The sequence below is a fragment of the Eurosta solidaginis genome, chromosome 2 (assembly GCF_040869045.1).
Source record: "Eurosta solidaginis isolate ZX-2024a chromosome 2, ASM4086904v1, whole genome shotgun sequence".
NCBI lineage: Eukaryota > Metazoa > Arthropoda > Insecta > Diptera > Tephritidae > Eurosta > Eurosta solidaginis.
The window spans coordinates 866,080-887,130 of NC_090320.1; the positions used below are offsets into that span (position 1 = coordinate 866,080).

Genomic DNA, 21,051 nt, shown 5'->3' on the forward strand with positions numbered 1-21,051 from the left:
TATTGCTGTTGGCGATTGATGGCCATGATGAATATACACTTGTTTATGATTTTTATGTGACAATTTGTTCACAGCTCTTTTGTTTGTTTGAATTTTTTTTCTTTACCACGGAATATACTAGTAGAAACGTATGTAGTACAATACTGTTATAAATGGCTTATAAATATATGTGTGTGTGTGGGTTTCTGTTGCCATTATTACTGTTGTCACTGCCAGTTGACAGTTGGTGATGACATATTTGTGGCAAATATTTGCGCGTATTTTTACGGCCAGTAAAGTGAATACAGAAAATATTTCAAAAGCAAAGGAACGCATAATTCACATGACCTATTTCATGTATTTGTACGCACCCAACTTTGTATGTATTGTGATCCTGTAGGACAATTCTAAGCGGGTCACAAAAATTTATGGTTAGGTATATACTTATGTATTTTTCTAAAAATTTTAAAGAAGTTTCTTGGCGCTTTGCTAACAAAACGTATGAAACTTAATTAGGGTACTCCTAATTTTAAACTACATAGATCGGGCTTCTTTTTCCACATACCAAATCAGTATCTTGTTTCCTTACATAACTATTACAATAAATATTTGTAAAATTAAAATAAACAAATTTTAAGAAATTTAGCATAATTTTTATTTTATCAATACTAATCAGACAACTTATTTATAGTTAACTTTATTTACAAGGACCTTAACCATCAGATTTGTCGAAACTGCGTTTTTCACAAATTTTTGTATGATATACTAAAAATACCCCCAGTATACAAAAGGAATAGATTTAGAACCAATAACAACGGATTTAAGCTACTTTAGGAAGCCGTTTCTGCATGTAGTGAATTTAAAAATAAAATATAGTTTTGCTTCTCCTGATACATTTTTAATTTATTGGTTAGGGCCTTCTGAATTGCGCTAACGATATAAGTCTTGAAATAATAATGGGTGCAGTACATTTTTTCAAGTCTCCTTATTGAATTTGCAAAGCCCTTAAAGTAGTTAATGTACGCATAAAGAAGTTTGGGACCAATTAGGAATTTCGTTGCTACGATTTCGAACTTATTTTGGTGTCAATTCTTACCTAGATCGTAGCAAATCCTTAGCAGTCATATTGACATACATAATATTATATATTCTAGTTTGGAATAAGCCGAATAAGAGCATGGAAACACTTCGGTTTGCCGCATACTTGGTCTTTTCGGTAGAAGTTTGGAAAGTTAATTTCGGCGCAAATATTTTATATATTATTTAACAATATATACAGCATGCGGAGCTATAGGCCGAAATTCCGACCAAAATCTTGATTAGCTAGGCACACTGTTTATCGAAGGAAATTGCATAATACGGTCTTGTAGCGGGTTGTCGTTTATTGCAATACTTAATCCGATTGAGAGGCAGGCATAAGTGTAACCCTGGTTTGTTGTCTGGGAAACACCACAACTTAACCAAAAATATATTACAGACCCTCAATCCGACACGAGTCATTAGTCGACACTCGGAAACAGACATCAATAACAGTATTTTTCGTTTTAATTTCTTTCCTAGTAAAAATACAATACATCGAGCTTTATTGCGTTTTCTGTCATTTCACCCTTCGCCTTCTTGAAAGCATCAAACAACTTTCCCATAAAGGGTCCGGACAACCCAAATGTGTCGTTTTTACTATATTCTCAGCTGAACGGTGTTATTCAAATCACTTCCACAGCTACGGTTTTGAAGAAATATTACAAACATCAAAGTTGCATGCCACTTGATCTCTTAGATCCCACAAACCAAGCTGCGAAATCGGAGAAATATTACATTTTTATGTACGGAGCGATTTTATCTAAGATAGAAGTGGCAAACTATGACAGCCCAGCAAATAACTCCCTAACTGACCTGTTTTTGTATATCTTTTTTAAAGATATGTTTCCCTACGAGGAATTTTTGCACCTCTGTATGTGTTCATGAAGTATCTTTGTGTATACAACAGTTATCAATTGTTTTGTAAGTTTATTGCTCGATATATATGTAAATTAAGAGTTTTTTATCACTTGCATATAAATGTATCTACAAAGATCGCGCTATTTTGCATCAACAACGTGTTTAATACTTTCAACGGTGAATGCGTGATGTGTCAACAATCAGTGTCAACTGCAACTGCCAACAGTCAAAAGTTTTCATCAACGTCAACAAACAACTGAAAGGCGTTAAAAAATTGCAGGTATTTTTTTTTACTTTTTCGGAAAATTATGAATAGTTTTCAGACAACAAAGCAATTTCATGTACTTTTAAAAATACTTATTCACACACTTTGACAAAATAAAAGAAAATTGCAACCGAAAAGCACGCCCAGTTACAATGCAAAAAATGCTCATATGCGTTGCAATATTTTTTGATACACAAAATTGAGTGAGTGAGTGAATGAAAGACAGCAAAGTGCTGGTGGGTGCAGCGCCTCCGAAAAGCTTAATACTCAAATAACCATAAAAGAAAAACATACTTGAAAGGGACTAAAGTGGAATTTAATAACAAACACAAAACACAATTTGCGATAATTTACAGATGCGCTTATTTATATGTAAATGAATTTTCCATGTTAAAAAAACCACCCTTAACACGAGGGATAACAACTTAGAGGACCAGTAATATTGAGAGGTGCGTATTCAATGGGTTTACTCCCAACTAGTTTTCTTAATATTCTTAAAGCTCTCAGCCCGCTTTGTAATATAACTTGAGCGTTTTCAATCTATTTCAACCACCATCAGATGAAACATTTCATAGACATAGCCTTTCTAATTTAAATCCGCTTAGAAGTTACTAAGTCTAAATGGAGAGAGATTGCGGTTTAAACAGAGTAGTTAATTTCGGGGTATCTTGGTAATGAGACGAAAGGTTTACCAAAACAAAGCCAATATCCCACACCATCGCTGACCAAAATAGAAGCATTCAATCTTGTATAAAAAACCTACAGATACGAAGTGGAATGTTGTCTTCTTCGGATTTGTATGAAACGCCTTAATTAGCAGGGTTTCCTTCTTTAATAAAATGAGGTTAAAATATTGTAACGAATTTTCTGCAAATCCTCTTATTTGCCCTTTTGCTAGGTTCGTATCGCTAAACTGTTGAATAAATGACTCCAATATTGAATAATGGAAAAATGGCCTTTATTAAAATACTTCATAATAACACTCAAACTGTGCAACGAATAGCTTAATAACCAAACTGATAGCTTAAATGAAACTGACTTTCAAAATAATACTGCTATTGCTCGCTAGATATCGTCTTAGTCGTAACTGCTTGACAACTCAAATCAAACTGAATTCCAGTGCCTCTACATCTGCGGCCTTTTATACTCTCTGGTTTCCTCGTTCGCATCTTCTAGAATCTACTAGCATTGTCCATGAGCTCTCAAACTTCTCAGCTATAACTAAAATTGCACGATTTTATAGCTTCTCTCATACCCCATGCTTGTATGTGTGAGCGACACTTCCACAATTATAATTGCCTAAATTTAGCAGCATCTCAAATAAGATGTCTGCATATGGTTGTGCCTTGCTGCTCAGCTGCGGGTACCTACATATGTGTGGACATAATGATTGAATTATTGATGTGAATGTTTGTAGTTCGCGCACACATAGGCGTATAAGTAAATGCATCTGTGTGTGACATCTCTCGGCTGCCTTATATATGTGTATACATGATTTGATTATTGACGTAAATATCGCTTAGCATGGCCTTAGCATCGCCTTAGTGATGGTATAGCTTAGTGATGCTAATATCCGTGACAATATATTTTCAAGGTATATAGGGAAAAATTAAAGCTTATTTTGGTTTGGTAAATAAAGGTTGAAAGGCATAACTGGAAGATTAGGATGTTGTGGGTTGTGATGATTTCTATATCGAACTAAAAGTGTTTCACAGACAGCACTTGGTGACTTTTATTGCAACATTGAAAGGACAGCGCCCTTTTTCGCCTTTTGCCAACAGTATTGCAAGTTTTTATCAAATTAAAATTTTAAAATGTATATCATAATAATATAAATATATTTTTCTACCAATCAGATAACTTGCGACATGCCGTAAACATTACAAATGTTTGCCTAATAACGATGTGGCAACATACATGCGAGCACAGACATACGCACACCTCTTTAATCTTCACCTGGCTATATCTACCATCGCGATTGCCACATAGCCATGGAAACCTCGCAAATGAAACGATTTTTCTTAAAAAACAAGTAAGGAAGGCTAAGTTCGGGTGTAACCGAACATTACACACTCAGCTGCCACAGCTTGCAAAACTTTTAAATTACCTTCCTTTAAAAGTGGATGGTCCCACGCCCACTGTCCAACATTTTACTAATTTTCTATTCTGGTCATAAGGTCAACCCACCTACCAAGCTTCATCGCTTTATCCGCCTTTGGTAATGAATTATCGCACTTTTTCGTTCATTTTAAATATCGATCTGAGATGAGTGCCCAGGAACTTACATACCAAATTTCATTAAGATATTGTTACGAATATTAGCAACACTAAGGGGTACTGTCATCTCTAAGCCGATGCTAAGCAGTGACTTGTATGCACATCCATAAATCAATCATTATGTATCTACATAAAGGAATCAATCATTATGTCTACACATACGTACGTACACGCAGCGGAGAAGAGATTCACAAACACATGCAGATATCTTATCTGAGATGCTCCCAAAAGTATGCAATTGTAATTGTGGAAGTGTCACTCACAAATACACGCGCATATGAGAGCTACACACGTGCATCTGTAGTTATAATTATATACCAGTAAATAAGTAAATTCTGGAAGCGCCTACAAGATGCAACGAGGAAATCACACAGTATTAAAGCAGCAACAGTAGAGGCGCGACAATCAGATTGACTTAAGCATTCCATCTGCCGAGCAGTAGCAGTGTTATTTTTGAAAGTACTTTAATAAAGGCTATTTTGCATTATTTAATAGTGGTGTTATTTATTCAACAATTTAGTGATTCGAACGTTAGCAGAAGATTGCAAATAAGGAGAATTGCAGTAAAATCGTTCCAATATCAAAATTTACTGAAGTTATCGTGTTTATGGACAGACGCACGGACGGACATGACTAAATTAATTTCTTTTTTCGTCCAGATCATTTTGATATATAGACGTCTATATCTATCTCGATTAGTTTATGCCGTTACGGGGTACCGTTATGCGCACAAAATTAATATACTGAGCTGAGTATAAAAAACGGGGAATAAATAAATATTTCTTGGTTTCAAAATTCGTCCAACGTTACACATTGTACTATTGATATTATGCCAATGGTAATTTTGTCTTATGAATTGATAAGTGCAAAACGTAGAATCAACATTGCTATAGTGTAGAAAAGACATAAAAAATGTGTGTACATTAAACCATTAGCATTTTTTTATCTACATGCCACTATGTCGAATGGATAACGAAAATGAAAACTTGAATTTCTTAATGTTAAAGCAACATGGTCCGATGTGAAATTTACAACAAAAATAGCATTTCGAATGTATAATTTTTAATGTAGTTTTAACGTTGAAAATTGACATTGTAAGGTAAATTTAACGCGAAACACATTAATCACTTCGGAATTATTCCTACGAAATTTTATTATATTTGACTTAGTTACATTGCAATTATTATGACAAAATTTTGGATTTACATTACCATTTTTCATTTCCCCAAAACAAGTAGACCTAGTTTCAGCTTCCCCATAGGCTACACAATTACCTTGAAATTCCTTCTTTTATTTTAAATTTTATGTGAGTCTTCTTATATGTTCATTCTTACAATTTTTTTGCGTACCGGTGTAGTGAATTGAAATGAACTTCGTCAACGAACTGATTGGACATTATCAGTCGGATTTACTTACTTACTTAATTGGCACTTAACCGTCTAAACGGTTATGACCGTCCAACAAGGCGCGCCAGTCGCTCCTTCGCTCCGCCAACCGGCGCCAATTGGTCACACCAAGGGAGTTTACATCGTTTTCCACCTGGTCCTTCCAACGGAGTGGGGGCCGCCCACTACCTCTGCTTCCATAGGCGGGTTCCGATAGAAACACTTTCTTGTCCGGAGCATCATCTTTCATTCGCATAACATGGCCTAGCCAGCGCAGCCGCTGCATTTTAATTCGCTGGACTATGTTGATGTCTGCGTATAGCTCGTACAGCTCATCATTAAATCTTCTTCGGTACTCGCCATCGCCAACGCGTAGAGGTCCATAAATATTTCGAAGAACTTTTCTCTCGAACACTCCCAAAGCCGCTTCATCTGCTATTGTCATGGTCCATGCTTCTGCCCCATATAGCAGGACGGGTACGATAAGTGACTTGTAGAGTATGATTTTCGTTCGCCGAGAGAGGACTTTACTTTTCAGTTGCCTACCTAGTCCAAAGTAGCATTTATTGGCAAGATTGATTCTTCGCTGGATTTCAGTGCTGATGTTGTTGCTAGTGTTGATGCTGGTTCCCAAATAAACGAACTCTTTTACTATTTCGAAATTATGGCTGTCAACAGTAGCGTGGTTGCCAAGTCGCATATGCGCTGACTCTTTGCTCGATGACAGCAGGTACTTCGTTTTGTCCTCATTCACCATCAAACCCATCTTTACCGCTTCTTTGTCCAGTTTGGAGTAAGCAGAGCTAACAGCGCGGGTGTTTAGGCCGATGATATCAATGTCATCAGCATTTGCCAGTAATTGCACGCTTTTGTAGTATATTCTTCCAGTGCGGTTAAGTTCTGCAGCTAGTATAATTTTCTCCAGCATCAAATTAAAGAAATCGCACGATAGGGGATCACCGTGTCTGAAACCTCGTTTAGTTTCGAACGGCTCGGAGAGGTCCTTCCCAATTCTGACTGAGCTGATGGTGTTGCTCAACGTCATTTTGCACAGCCATATAAGTTTTGCGGGGAAACCAAATTCAGACATAGCGGCATATAGGCAGCTCTTTTCGTGCTGTCGAAGGCGGCTTTAAAGTCGACGAAGATTTGGCGCATTGTGAAAATCTGGTCGATGGTAGATTTACCAGGTCTGAAGCCGCACTGATAAGGTCCAATCAGCCGGTTCACGGTGGGCTTCAATCTTTCGCACAATACACTTGAAAGGACCTTATATGCGATATTGAGAAGGCTGATTCCACGATAGTTGGTGCATTTTGCAGTATCCCCCTTCTTGTGGACTAGGCAAAGAACACTTAGATTCCAACCGTCGGGCATGCACTCTTCCGCCCATATTTTGCTAAAAAGCTGCTGCATGCGCCTTACCAACTCCTCGCCGCCGTACTTGAATAGCTCCGCAGGCAATCCACCAGCGCCCACGGCCTTGTAGTTTTTAATCTGGTTATTGCTATTCTAACTTCGTCATAATCGGGCGGGGGGACATATATTCCATCATCATCGATTGCGGGATCGGGTTCTTCATCTCTGCGCGGTGAATTGCTGCCTCCATTTAGGAAATCAGAGGAGTGTTCCCTTCATAATCTAAGCACTCTGTGGACATCAGTTACAAGGTCGCCGTTTTCATTCCTACAGGAGTTTGCCCCGGTCTTAAAACCTTCCGTCTGTTGCCGTATTTTTTGGTAAAATTTTCGGGCGTTATTCCTGGTGGCTAGCAGCTCAAGCTCCTCGCACTCACGCCTTTCTGCTTCTGCTTTTTTCTTCCTGAAAAGGCGTCTCGCTTCCGTTTTCAACTCACGATAGCGTTCGCATACTCCTCTTGTCGCGCTCGCATTTAACGTAGCCCTGTAGGCAGCGTATTTTCTTTCGGCTGCAACGCGGCATTCTTCATCGTCCCAGTTGTTTTTTCGTGGCCGCCGATAACCAATTTTTTGCTCGGCGGCAGTACGAAGTGCTTTGGAGATATGCTCTCACTGCTCCTGTATTCCTTCAGGATGAGTTGTGCTCTCAGAGAGCAGGTGTGAGAGTCGAGTTGCGAAATCATTGGCAGTCTGCTGTGATTGAAGCTTTTCGACGTGTAGCTTTCCTTGTGTTTTATGGATTTAGACCTGTTAAATCTACTATCGACCTCGATACGCTAAGCCCTGAAAACGACTTATTCCTAATGGCACCCGTGTTTTGAAACAGAGGACTTCTGGATTGACTTTTTACCTAGCTGCGAAAATCGGCTAGGCGGCTAAACGTCAATTAATATTGGTGACTTTTTCTTTGGGTGCGAATTGTCAGAGCAAAATTTACAAAAGTACAGGCGGCGTTAACTTGAGTAATCGATACCTCGATACTATGCCCACGTATTCGACACATAAAAAGGTACTTGCACGAGTTAGTCGACTTCGGAAAAAAACGACTCATACATAGTCAAATTTCTGTTGGGCATTCGTTCCCTGTATGTTGGCTTTTTGCATATACCGATGGATTTGTGCAACGCACATATATATGTATATGACACATAGTTTTTTTTGCCAGTTAAACGTTACCGAATTGTGCACATATTTTATATTTCACACTTTTTCTTGTCGGTTCACACTCGATTTTTTTACCTTTATCATCGTGCCGGTGGAATATTTTGGCGGTCCGATGTTTAGTCATATTTTTGGGTTTTCCCACGTTTGTACGTTTTGTGGGTAGATGACAATTATGGTTTACGTTCGCTTACATTTTTTTGTTTACTCATATGATTCTCATGGTTGCCAGCAGTGGCGTCGGTTTGCGTAAGAGAATCAAATAACATTCTTTAGCTTGAGAAACTTTTTTGCATTTGAATGAATGTAAAACTTTTAGTCTCACTTTCCTATGGCAATGATTTGGTTATTGTTGATCACTAAACAATCCATTAGAAGTTTTACGGAGAAATTATACCAAAATGGTCTAAATAAACCAAAAGCTGGGGAGTTTTTGTTGGAGAGCAAAGAGCTTTTGCAAGTTTGTATGGAGTAATGTGACAGCAATACTTTTCAGCATGTTTCCGAGGAAAAGTAAAAAAAAATCAAAAAAAAAAAAAAAACAATTTTACTCTCAAGTATATGTACCTGCATAGCATGTATTTATGGTATTCAGTGCGGAAAACGTGTTACATATAAAGTCAGTAATTTCTTGTTACGCTCGGGTCTTGAGCTGTAACAAAAATTAATACAATTTCAAAAGAAGTTTATCAAATAAATCCTACATATATTTATTAGATTAGGTTAGGTTAGGTTGAAGTGGCTGCCTGAGTGCACACTTAGGCCAGTGATATTAGGCTCGTTGTGATACCACGAAAATATATGTAACTGATCAACAAAATTTTTCATACTTTTAGTAAAATTATAACATCACAGAGATATGTGTATGTCATTTCCCTTTACATCAGTTATAAAAGTGCTAATGATTGACCGCAACTGGTATTGAATTCCTCTATTTTGCACACCACCAAATTCATTGAAATCAATGCTAGACCATGATTTGTTTCTATACAGTATTTCAAAACTTCCTTCCCAACTTTTTGCTGTAAATCTATCAGTTTGTAAATTACAACCTACTTAAAGACAAACTTGCTCCTTTTAAGCGCCCACAACTACGTACACTCAAAACAACAACAACAACAACAACAGCCCTTTCCTTCAATACCCAGAAATTGAATTCCCAAAAACAAAAACGAGAGAGTAGATCCCAAAATGCTAAAAAAAGGGTAACATAAAAAATTAAGAGTCCGTGAGTTCAAAGCAAAGTACGGGTGTGTAAGACAGCATTGTTAGTGCCTCAAAAACCTCTCTACTTACCACAATTCCATTAATAGTCCATGTCAAATTAGCAGCCGGCTTTGAGTATTTAATTGAGCAATTGCCATCAACCAAATCGCCGATACGATAACGTGGCTGGATGCCCGTAACTATGGCTTGTTCCTCTGGCAATTCTGTGATAATGTAGTGGCGCAGCAATGGAAAATGAATAAATAATTAGATACAAAAAAGAATAGCACCGCAGTTGGCATTTGATCAAAATGTACATTTGTTGTTGTTCTTGAATTGGAAATGTATCCAATTGACCAATATGCCAAGCGGTAGTCAAAAGTCAGATAAAAAATTACGCGATTAAATATGTATGTGAATGAGTGAACGTTTTTGAAAATCACGCGCTTGTTTTCTAATTAATTTGCTTTAAACTATGGGGATGAGTATGAAAGCATGCAAAGATGGCAACAACTTTTTTTGCACTAATTCAAACATTTAAGCTTATTTTAATTTCTTCAGTGGGTTCAAGAATATTTGCGATCATGTGTACAGATATGTGATGTGTAGGCGACTTGTATTACTTACCCACAACTTCCAGCTCACCGGATACCATAGCGGTTTGAAAGGTTGGCGCCTCCACCGATATTTCGCATGTAAATTTGCCGGATATGTTAAGTGGCACAGCCAACAGCACGACATGACTTTGATTGGAAAGATTGCGCTGTTGCAGCCACAAAACAAGCAAAGCAAGCATGAAAGAGTAAAAGAGGAAAAATATGGTTAACTTAATTGCAATTAAATATTTTCGTGAAAAGTTTTAAAATTAATAGTGGAAATCGTGTTAAATGCATTTTTCATAATGACACAATCAGCGCTTTAATTATATTTTTTTCTTTTTTTAACGGCATGGCTTTGCTATAAAACCTTTTGAATATGTTTTTACATTGATAATTTTATTGCATGTGCATTTTTAAATTAAATTAGCTCTCTGTCGAAGAAATTTGGCGGGCTATGAAAACGAAATCAAATTTTTGTTTTTCGTTTTTGAATTCATAATATTATTAGTAGAAATATCAAAAAATAAAACCCGAATTATTGAATAAAAAGTTTTACAATAAAAGCTACATCATAAAATAACTAGGAAATTCATAGGGACTCGTAAGCCTGGTTTATCAAACTACAGTTAAATTGACAGTATTTTAACCGTGCAATTTTTGATGCTGTGTGTCGACTTTTCAGTGCAATTGATGAGCCCAATACAATCTCGTCACTTAGGCCATTTACATTTAATTTTGTCACAAATCTCAGTTACAGTGCCCAATTTGGCTGGCTTAAATTCTATTTAACCTAAGATCGCATTGACAAACAGGCCTTATTGTCTAATGTAGTATTATTTAAAATAGAACACTACGTTCAGGTGTATTTCGTATTTAAATACATTCGTGAGAATGATCAGCACTAAGCAGCATTAATAAATCTAAACTTATAAGATCTTTTCGATGTTGGTTATTTTACGGTTTTGAAATTATAGCACAAACAACGAATGAGAGACCTTAGAATTGCTGAAATATAGTTAAAATCTATAATAGGGTCAATAAGAGCTCACTGACATCGATTAAAAGAGCCAGTGGTGATACCAAAATTTACGTGACGACCAAACTGAATACCCCAAATAAGGTCATATACACTTGATCATTTGATATGACCCTTGATTATATAATTTTTTTATCTATGAAATCATTTAAACATATTTATGTTTATGAAAAGAAAATACCTCCCTTACCCATTCAGACACGAACTAATCCTGTCCGAGAAATAGGAGCAGTAAGGTAAATAGTGGAATACGTCCTTTAATTAAAAATTACGTACTCAAATACATGACTACACCAGTTTCAAGAGCAGTAAACTAAAAAACGGTTCCTGTTAAATTTTTGCTGAACTTTAGCATTTCTACTCTACTTTCCTCGGTTTTACTGGTCTGTAAATAATTAAATTATTACTAATTTGTTATCTGAAAGACCAGTTGAATTGTTTTTGTAAAATGTGTATTTCTAATTCAATATAAAATAACTTGTAAAATATATATTTTACAATAACAACAAAACCGGTCTTGAATAAAAAATTAAATGAAGTTCACGAGTTACGAGCATTTTAATACCCGAATGTGAGATCTCCCGCAGCACATACGATTGGCGTCCGCTCGCTAAGCTGATGATAACATATAAAAATGTGATTGTGGTGGCTGACCTTTGATAGAATCAGCTATATATATGTATCTTCGACAAGCCGAATTTAACTACAAGTAATTCATTGAGCTTATTTCAATGCGATTCTCGAGGCATTTATCTTACTGGGTATCTTTTTCGAAATATGCATTACATGTTCAATATTAATCGAAACGATTTAATTGTGTTTTCACATTTTATTAAGTATTTCGTTAATTTGGCAGAACTATGCAAATGCAAACGTAGTAAAATATCATATTTATATAAGTACATGCACAAATATGCAAGGATAGACTACGCTATCTACATCATCGATTATATTTCTTAGCCTCGCATACAGTGAAGCCCATATATACTTTTGCGTGACTAAGTAGCGTTATATTACCTGTTGTATGCAATAAGTAATTATTAACGTTGGAGCATATGAACTGCAAGTACCAGTACAACAAGCATTATTACTCTTTTGAATGGTGTACTAAATGAACCATTCGTTTGCCGTTATTATAAAACATATATTTAGTATAGAGACACAAAGTGTAAATCCATTCAAGGACACATTCTCATATGAATCTACTATTCATTTATATGACCGCACACCTCCGCAATACCGTATACACATGTTTGTGGCACTAAGTACATTGACTACTCATAATGAGATAATTGAACCCATTAAGTAATCATTGCGTATTCAGCGAACTATAAGCGAAGTGATATCGTAGATTTATTTGAAATACAAAAGGGGCTATTAATATACACAAAATGGTAGTTGCATGCACAAGTGGTTTCTCTTTAAATATCAATATGTACTTAAATAGTTAATGGAAATATTCACGGAACTTTGTACTTTGGTTGCTTCCTGTATGAATTAGCTGCTTACAACTGATAATCTGGGAGCCATGCATCAGAAAAAATTAATCAATTTCATAAAATAAAAGAGTGCTGACATTCTGGAACATATGTATATTTTATTTTTCGTGCGAGGGTCGATAACTGGGTAAACGAGTAATAATAATAATAATATTTTGTAGCGGACCCTTCCGAGGAGATTAAGGCCAAGTTTCTCTGCTTATTTATGGTGTGCAGCTTTTAAATTTTTTCTACGAATTCGTGGACCTACCGGTTCTAAACCGACTCCGAACGGCATCTGCCAAAGCCAGCGCCGAGAAAAGACATCGTTAAGAACAACTTTTTATTAAGAAGAAATTTTTCGCGGTGCTCTGTTTAAAATAGTGTTACCAAACAACGCCAAAGTTAGAAAAAAACTAGTAGGAATTGAAAAAATTGTGGGTTTACTGGGCTAATACTCACACACATTATTCAGAATTGAGTTGCAGGTTTATAAATGTGTTCAGGTACAAAAAATCTAGGTTTTAACCGGAACTCAAATACTGCCGACTCATTCAGTCTATGTGAGGTCCCGAAGATTTTGTTATCGATGTTGATGGTCCTTTGACGGATCTGGTACGTCCCGGTAACTAAGCATCATAAAGGTACTAGCCCGACCCGACGATTAATTTCACCACATTAAACCTTCTACCGCCTCCCCAACCCCTAGTGCCATGCGGAGCTTTGGGTCGCCAGAGTCTCGCCTGCTAAACATGTGTATGACACATTCCTATTTGTAACAGGATTCCTCTCGCGTAGGTGAGGTTGAAAATTGAGTTGCAGAAACTTTGAAGCTATAAAGCTTTGTATTGCTCTTATCAACCCCTTGACATTTACAGTAGAACTCACAACCAGTAGGCAAATAAAAATAAAAATTTTTTATATTGTACACAAATTTACATTAAAATGGCTCGTAACTCAACACTTACTTTCGAGAAAAAGTGTATGGGGAATAATAAATCAACTGCATCAAACATTTATTAGTAGAATTTCACTAATATCAAAACCTTTGAGACCTAAAATAGCGACATTTGCGACATTTCATTGACATTGGTATTGTGATGAGTTACTTAAAAAGAAAAAAATGTTTTTCTTCTTAAATGTAGGGTACGCTACATTTAGGCAAAACTATTGGTTCTCCTATTGACACTTTCATATATGTAATATGCAGCTATAATTGCATTCGTATGTAGTAGTAAAACGTACCCCTTAAAAACTGCTATTGTTCTAGAATAAATGCGGGACAAGTCGCGATAATGACGGTTTGATTTGAGCTGGTCCCTTATTATTCAGATCTAAGAATATACTGAAAAAACCTATTTATACCTGAACACCACTTGAGGGCAGGTCATCTCTGTATTTCAGTGTATAAGTTAAAGACTAAATAACCCAATTATACCAATAAGGATCTAGGAGGGACTAGTTTTAGCCACATACGTTATTGGAAGTTACGTATCTTCTCGATGTAAAAATATCCCAAACCAAAACTAAGTTGCACTGTTGTCTGAAACCCACCCACAATGATAATATTGTTACGAATTTACTTGCAAATCCTCTTATTTGCAATCCTCTGCTAAGTTCGAATCACTAAACTGTTGAATAAATAACTCCAATATGTAATAATGCAAAATGGCCTTTATTAAAGTACTTCACAATAACACTCAAACTGTGCAACGAATAGCTTGCTTAATAACCAAACTGATTGATAGCTCAAATGAAACTCTACTATTCAAAATAATACTGTTCTTGCTCACTAGATAGCGTCTTAGTCGAAACTGATTGACAGCTAAAATCAAACTGAATTCCCGCGCCTCTACAATTGCCGCCTTTTATACTCTCGGATTTCAATGTTCGCTTCTTCAAGGCGCTTCCAGAATCTACTAGTTGCCATTAGCTCTCAAACTTCTCAGCTGTAACTACAATTGCACGATTTTATTGCATACTTTCAGGAGTATTTCAGATATATGCATGTGTTTGTGCATTGACTCTCCGCTGCTCGTATACGTACATGGTACATATGTGTAGACGCAATTATTGTTTCGTTTATGTAGATACATGCTGCCCTCCACCTAAGTCTGATCGTCCCGATCAGACAAATCTCTCGATCTAAACGCTGCTAGCCTCTCCAAATGAACCACTTTCATTTTGTTTTGTGGTTTGGTAATGGTTTGTATGCGGTACACTACATCGTTGATCCGTTTTACAACTTTGTATGGGCCTTCCCAGTTACACTGCAATTTCGGGGACAAACCTTTTTTTCGTTGTAGGTTGTATAGCAGCACCAAATCTCCTTCCTGAAACCCTTCGGAATTAACTGCTTTATCGTACCTCGCTTTCATCTTGTCACTCATTATCTTTGCTCATAGCCTTACCAGATCGTGTATCTCTCTCAGCTCTTCTTCCAAGACACCAGTGGATTTCTTGACATTCCTCTCCGCATCGGCATCTATCCCATACTTCAAATCAGCTGGCAGTCGAAGGTCATTACCAAAAATTACCTTTGCGGGAGTTTGGCCCGTTGTGTCATGTACTTCCGATCGGTAGGCCATCAAGAATAATGATATGTGTGTATCCCAGTCCTTATGGTACTTGTCTACTACTTTCCTTAAATGCTCCCCCAATGTTCTATTGAAACGTTCCACCATACCATCGGACTGAGGATACAATGCAGTTGTCCGTGTTTTTCGAATGCCCAACTTCTTGCACATTTCTTGGAATACAGCTGATTCAAAATTCCTGCCTTGGTCAGAATGTAACTCCATTGGTACACCATACCTTGCAACCCATTCGTTTTTAACCACTTCTGCTACTGTTTCTGCTCCTTGGTTTGGGATTGGGTATACCTCTGGCCATTTACTGAAATAATCCATAACCACCAGTACGTATTTGTTTCCGCGGTTGCTCGTAGGAAATGGACCTTCGACATCCATGGCGATCCTTTCAAATGGTGCACTTGAAATATACTGCTTCATCTGACCATGACTTCGGGTTTTGGGCCCTTTCGCAGTTGGCAATCCACTCGGTGACTGACTGACGGCAACCAACCCAATAGAATCTCTGCTTAATTTTCTCGAGTGTCTTCGTGATTGCAAGATGACCTCCACTTGGACCATTGTGCAGCTCGCTGAGCACCTCAGGAATCCTCTTTCTGGCAACAACTATCAGTTTCTTCTTGCATTGACCATCCTCACTCTCCCATACTCGATGCAAGCAACCGGATATCAATTCAAAACTGTTCCACTGTGCCCAATATGACTTCGCAATGGGACTCTCTGCTGACATCTCCTCTCTGCTTGGTCTTTCGTTTCGTTCGAGCCCTTGCATAACATGTGACAGATCTGTATCTTCTAGCTGACACTTTCATCCGTACACGTTATAGTCATTAGCCGAACATCTATAATGTCTTCTTTAGCCTCGGGCTTTGAACAGTGCTTGAATTCCAAACTACATGGTCTTCGTGACATTGCATCGGCATTTCCATGGGTACTACCTTTTCGATGCTCAATGGAAAAGTCATAGCTTTGTAGTCGCTCGATCCACCGTGCCAATTGTCCTTCCGGATTACGGAACTGGAGAAGCCACTTCAACGCTGCGTGATCTGTCCTGACACGGAATCGCTGGCCGTAGAGGTATTTGTGAAAATGTTTAATGCACTCTACCAATGCCAACAGCTCTCTCCGAGTAACACAGTAGTTCCTCTCTGGTTTTCCAATCGAACGGCTGTAATATGCAACTACCTTCTCCTGTCCATCGACCAGTTGTGATAAAATGCCTCCTATAGCATATCCACTCGCATCTGTATCTAGAATAAATGTTGCTCCTAGAATCGGATATGCTAACATTGGGGCAGTGCACAAACGCTCCTTCAATGTTTGGAAAGCTACTTCTTGCTCCTTCTTCGATTCAAAAGCTTTGTTTTTTCTTGTAAGCTCATGGAGGCTATGGGCTACGCTGGAAAAATTTGGTACAAATCGGCGGTAATATGTGCACAGCCTAAGGAAACTTCTCAATTCATGTAGGTTCTGTGGTCTTGGCCAATCCTTTACAGCCTCTATTTTTTCGTTCGCAGTGCAGATGCGCTCTGTCGTTACCTTGTGATCCAAGTAATTGACTTCCTTTAAACAGCGCACACTTTTTGGGATTTAACCTCAGACCAGCGCCAGCTATTCTCTGGAAAACTTCCTCCAAGTTCTTAAGATGTTCATCAAAGTTCTTTCCCAATACGATGATGTCGTCCAGGTACCCCAAGCAATTTTTCCAATGTAGTCCTTTCAGTGCCTGGTCCATGAGTCTCTCAAAAGTAGCTGGTGCATTACAAAGTCCAAAAGGCATCACTGTAAATTGCCACAGACGATCACCGACACTGAAGGCTGTTTTCTCTTTATCTTCCTCCTTCACCTCAACTTGCCAATAGCCGCTTTTCAAATCCAGTGTGGAAAACCATTTCGTACCAGATAGCGAGTCCAGAGTGTCGTAAATTCTTGGCAATGGGTAGCTATCCTTTTTCGTAACGTCATTCAACTTCCGGTAGTCCACGCAAAACCTCATTTTTCATCCTTTTTCTTTACAAGTACTACCGGTGAGCTCCATGGACTAGTTGATGGTTCGATGACGCCGCTGTCGCTCATTTCTTGTATGATTTGACTCACAACTTCCCGCTTCGCCAGTGGAACACTACGTGGAGCTTGACGTATCGGCCTCGCATCTCCCGTGTCAATTTGATGTTCCACAACATTGGTGCGGCCTGGTTTGGAACCATCCTGGTCACATATGTTCGCGTACTTTAGGAACAGTTGTTTTGCCTTTGTTTGTCCCACAATCTCCATCAACCTTTGCCCAGATGACTGCTTCTGATTTTGGTGGTATTTTCTGACTCTCTTCCACCAGCACTCGTTTACTGCTGTAGCCTCTCTCGTAGCCGAAATTAAGTGGCACATCCATGTTCTTATATCGCATCGTCGCGCTTTGCATGTCGATCTTGATGCCCTGGTCGATTAAGAAGTCCACTCCAATTATGATTTCATCAACAATCTCTGCCACTATAAAATTGTGTACTACCGTGACGTTCCCAATTGCGACTTCACATGATACTTCTCCTAGCACCGTGCTGTCTTCTCCAGTGGCTGTACGCAATCTTGCTCCATGTAATGGTCTTATCTTCTTGTTGACTAAATCCGCTCGAATGATGGAATGAGATGCACCCGTATCTACAGTCAGTAAACGTTCATTTCCATCCACATGTCCTCCGATAGTAAGATTGCTTGACCTTCTTCCAATTTGTGAGATAGAGATTATGGGGCATTCAATTGAGGGAGCCAGCTGTCGCCCCATGCGGCTGACTCGCTTTAGTTTAACGATTGATTGGTCTTGGAGATCTGCTCATCTCCTTCAGCTCTGCGTTTACGACCACCCACATTGTTGGAACTGTTAGGGTTGGTGTTGCAATAACGCGCAATGTGCCCTGGCTTTCCACACTTAAAGCATTTGACTGCATCATTATTCTTCTGCTGCGTACCCTTCAAAGCTTCCAAAATTGTGTCTACCCAGTCTGACCTTTCCACTTCCACGCGATGAGCTTTGTATGTGGGCTTACTCAAAAGCGACGCTGTTTCTTGAGTCAGTGCATGGGATGCCGTTTCTGCGAATGTGGGTTTTGGGTTTGCATATGTCGCTCGCTTCGTTTCTACGTCCCGTATGCCATTTATAAAACTCTGGATTTTTACCCTCTCGGTGTAATCCACGGGTGCGTCCGCATTTGCCAAATGTGCCAATCGTTCAACATCCGAGGCAAACTCCTGCAAAGTCTCATTCGCTCTTTGGTGACGGTTTTGCAGCTCAATTTGGAATATCTGTTTTCTATGCTCGCTTCCATAACGTCTCTCGACAGCGGCCATCAATACTTCATAGCTGGTCCGTTCGTACTCTGGAATAGTCTGTAAGATTTCGGCAGCTGGTCCTTTCAATGCTACGAAGAGTCCAGCAACTTTATCTTCAGCATTCCAGTTATTCACTGTTGCGGTCTTCTCAAATTGTAGCTTAAAGACCTGGAAAGGAACAGAACCGTCAAAGGATGGTGTTTTTACCTTTGGATTACTCGTTGAAACTGCTGGGCGATTTAGTTCCAATTGCTCGATACGTCCTCTCAAAGCATCCACCTCGGCCTCGATTTTTTCTTCAAACTGTAAAATTTTTGTATCTTGCGCCTCCAACTTCGAGGAAATGCGTCCTTCTTGCTCTTCCAGTTGAGCAGGGATCTGCGATGATTTCTGTGCTGAAATTTGCGCCGACATTTCATATATTCGTGCCTCTTGGGCTTCAATCTACGCTGTTATTTCAGATGACATTTCTGCAATACGTGTCTACTGTGATTCCATCTTGGATGCCATATATGTCTTCTCTTCTTCCAGTTGAGTTTCCATCTTGGATGTAATCTGTGTCGATATTTCTGAAATACGCGTCTCTTGTGCTTCCATCTTGGATGTAATCTGTGTCGACATTTCTGAAATACGCGTCTCTTGTGCTTCCATCTTGGATGTTACTGTCGATGTTTGAGCAGATATTGCAGCCAATATCATGTTCAGGTCTGTGCTCGTAACTGTCTGCGATGTTTCGTTTTTCTCTTCACTTTTTGTTGTCTCGTCGACATTAAGATGAAAGACATACTCTTCCACGTTAATTCCTTCTGGTTCCATTGCCTCTCGTAGTCGTGCCTGAAGTTCGAGTTTAATGCCGGTTGTATTCAATCCACGGCTCTCCAACTCCTTCTGCAGTTGCTGGATCTTCAATTCACTGAACTTTGCCATGTCCTTGTTGTCCTCTGGAATTTATTCAACAATTCCTCTTCTGACACCAATTGTTACGAATTTACTTGCAAATCCTCTTATTTGCAATCCTCTGCTAAGTTCGAATCACTAAATTGTTGAATAAATAACTCCAATATGTAATAATGCAAAATGGCCTTTATTAAAGTACTTCACAATAACACTCAAACTGTGCAACGAATAGCTTGCTTAATAACCAAACTGATTGATAGCTCAAATGAAACTCTACTATTCAAAATAATACTGCTCTTGCTCGCTAGATAGCGTCTTAGTCGAAACTGCTTGACAGCTCAAATCACACTGAATTCCAGCGCCTCTACAATTGCCGCCTTTTATACTCTCGTATTTCAATGTTCGCATCTTCAAGGCGCTTCCAGAATCTACTAGTTGCCACTAGCTCTCAAACTTCTCAGCTGTAACTACAATTGCACGATTTTATTGCATACTTTCAGGAGTATCTCAGATATATGCATGTGTTTGTGCATTGTCTCTCCGCTGCTCGTATACTTACATGGTACATATGTGTAGACGCAATTATTGTTTCGTTTATGTAGATACATAATGATTGAATTATTGATGTGAATTCACGTCACTGCTTAGCATCGGCTTAGAGATAGCAGCACCCCTTAGTTTCGCTAATATTCGTTACAATATGTTTGCTGCACGCCTACATTTTTATAATTCGATATCACTACGATTGCAAAATTGTTGAAACTTTATTCACCACGACTACAAATCTGAATGTTTTACCTACTTCCTTTTCCCTTTGGCGATAAGTAAGTATCACACTATTCCTTGGAGGGTATTTATTTATATGCTTATAACTGTAGATTTGCATCAAAATATATGCATATAGGTACATACCTCTACATTGAGCCCAGCGGCTGCCATTGGGAAAACTTTCATAGCCGGATTTTCCTTCGGTGTATATCGATAAAACTCTCGTCTTCCCTTATACCATTTTACGGAATATAATGTATCATTTTCCATATCGTAATTGCATATGAGCAATGCATTGCTTCCACGTTTTACCGCTTGCGGTATTGTTACCGAAACATCCTTCAGTCCAGCGATGAAACCTACAAATAAATACGGAGAAACATAATAAGTGAATGCCAGCAAAGCAATTTAGTAAAAAAAATTATCACGCATGGTATGAAGGCGTTCAACTAAAAAAAATAAATAATGCTGAGTGAAAATTCTTAAACGCCGCACCTGCTAACTGGCTGGCCATCCACTCCAAACGCACATACACACGCAAATACACAAGATGCAGCAATGAAAAAAAGTTGCAATTTCCTTTAGTTTAAATATCTCTCATTGGCATGAGCAGCAATGGCAGCTTAAAAGCATAAATTTGTTTTAAATTTGTACTACGGTGGTGAGATTGCTGAAGGCTGCAAGTTAAAAGTGACGTATACGCCACCGCACCTGTGCACTGCTTCGACT

The 21,051-nt window shown here is 38.4% G+C and overlaps 1 protein-coding gene across 1 annotated transcript in view; it reads right to left on the minus strand.

The window, feature by feature from the left end:
* Positions 1-21,051, minus strand: part of LOC137239092 (uncharacterized) — a 190,006-nt gene that overhangs the window by 34,459 nt on the left and 134,496 nt on the right. Inside the window, exons 2-4 of the mRNA XM_067763997.1 lie at positions 20,467-20,681; positions 10,257-10,392; positions 9,720-9,853 (exon numbers count right to left, since the gene is read on the minus strand). Coding sequence (XP_067620098.1) covers positions 9,720-9,853; positions 10,257-10,392; positions 20,467-20,681 — 485 coding nt within the window. The remainder of the gene's footprint in view (positions 1-9,719; positions 9,854-10,256; positions 10,393-20,466; positions 20,682-21,051) is intronic.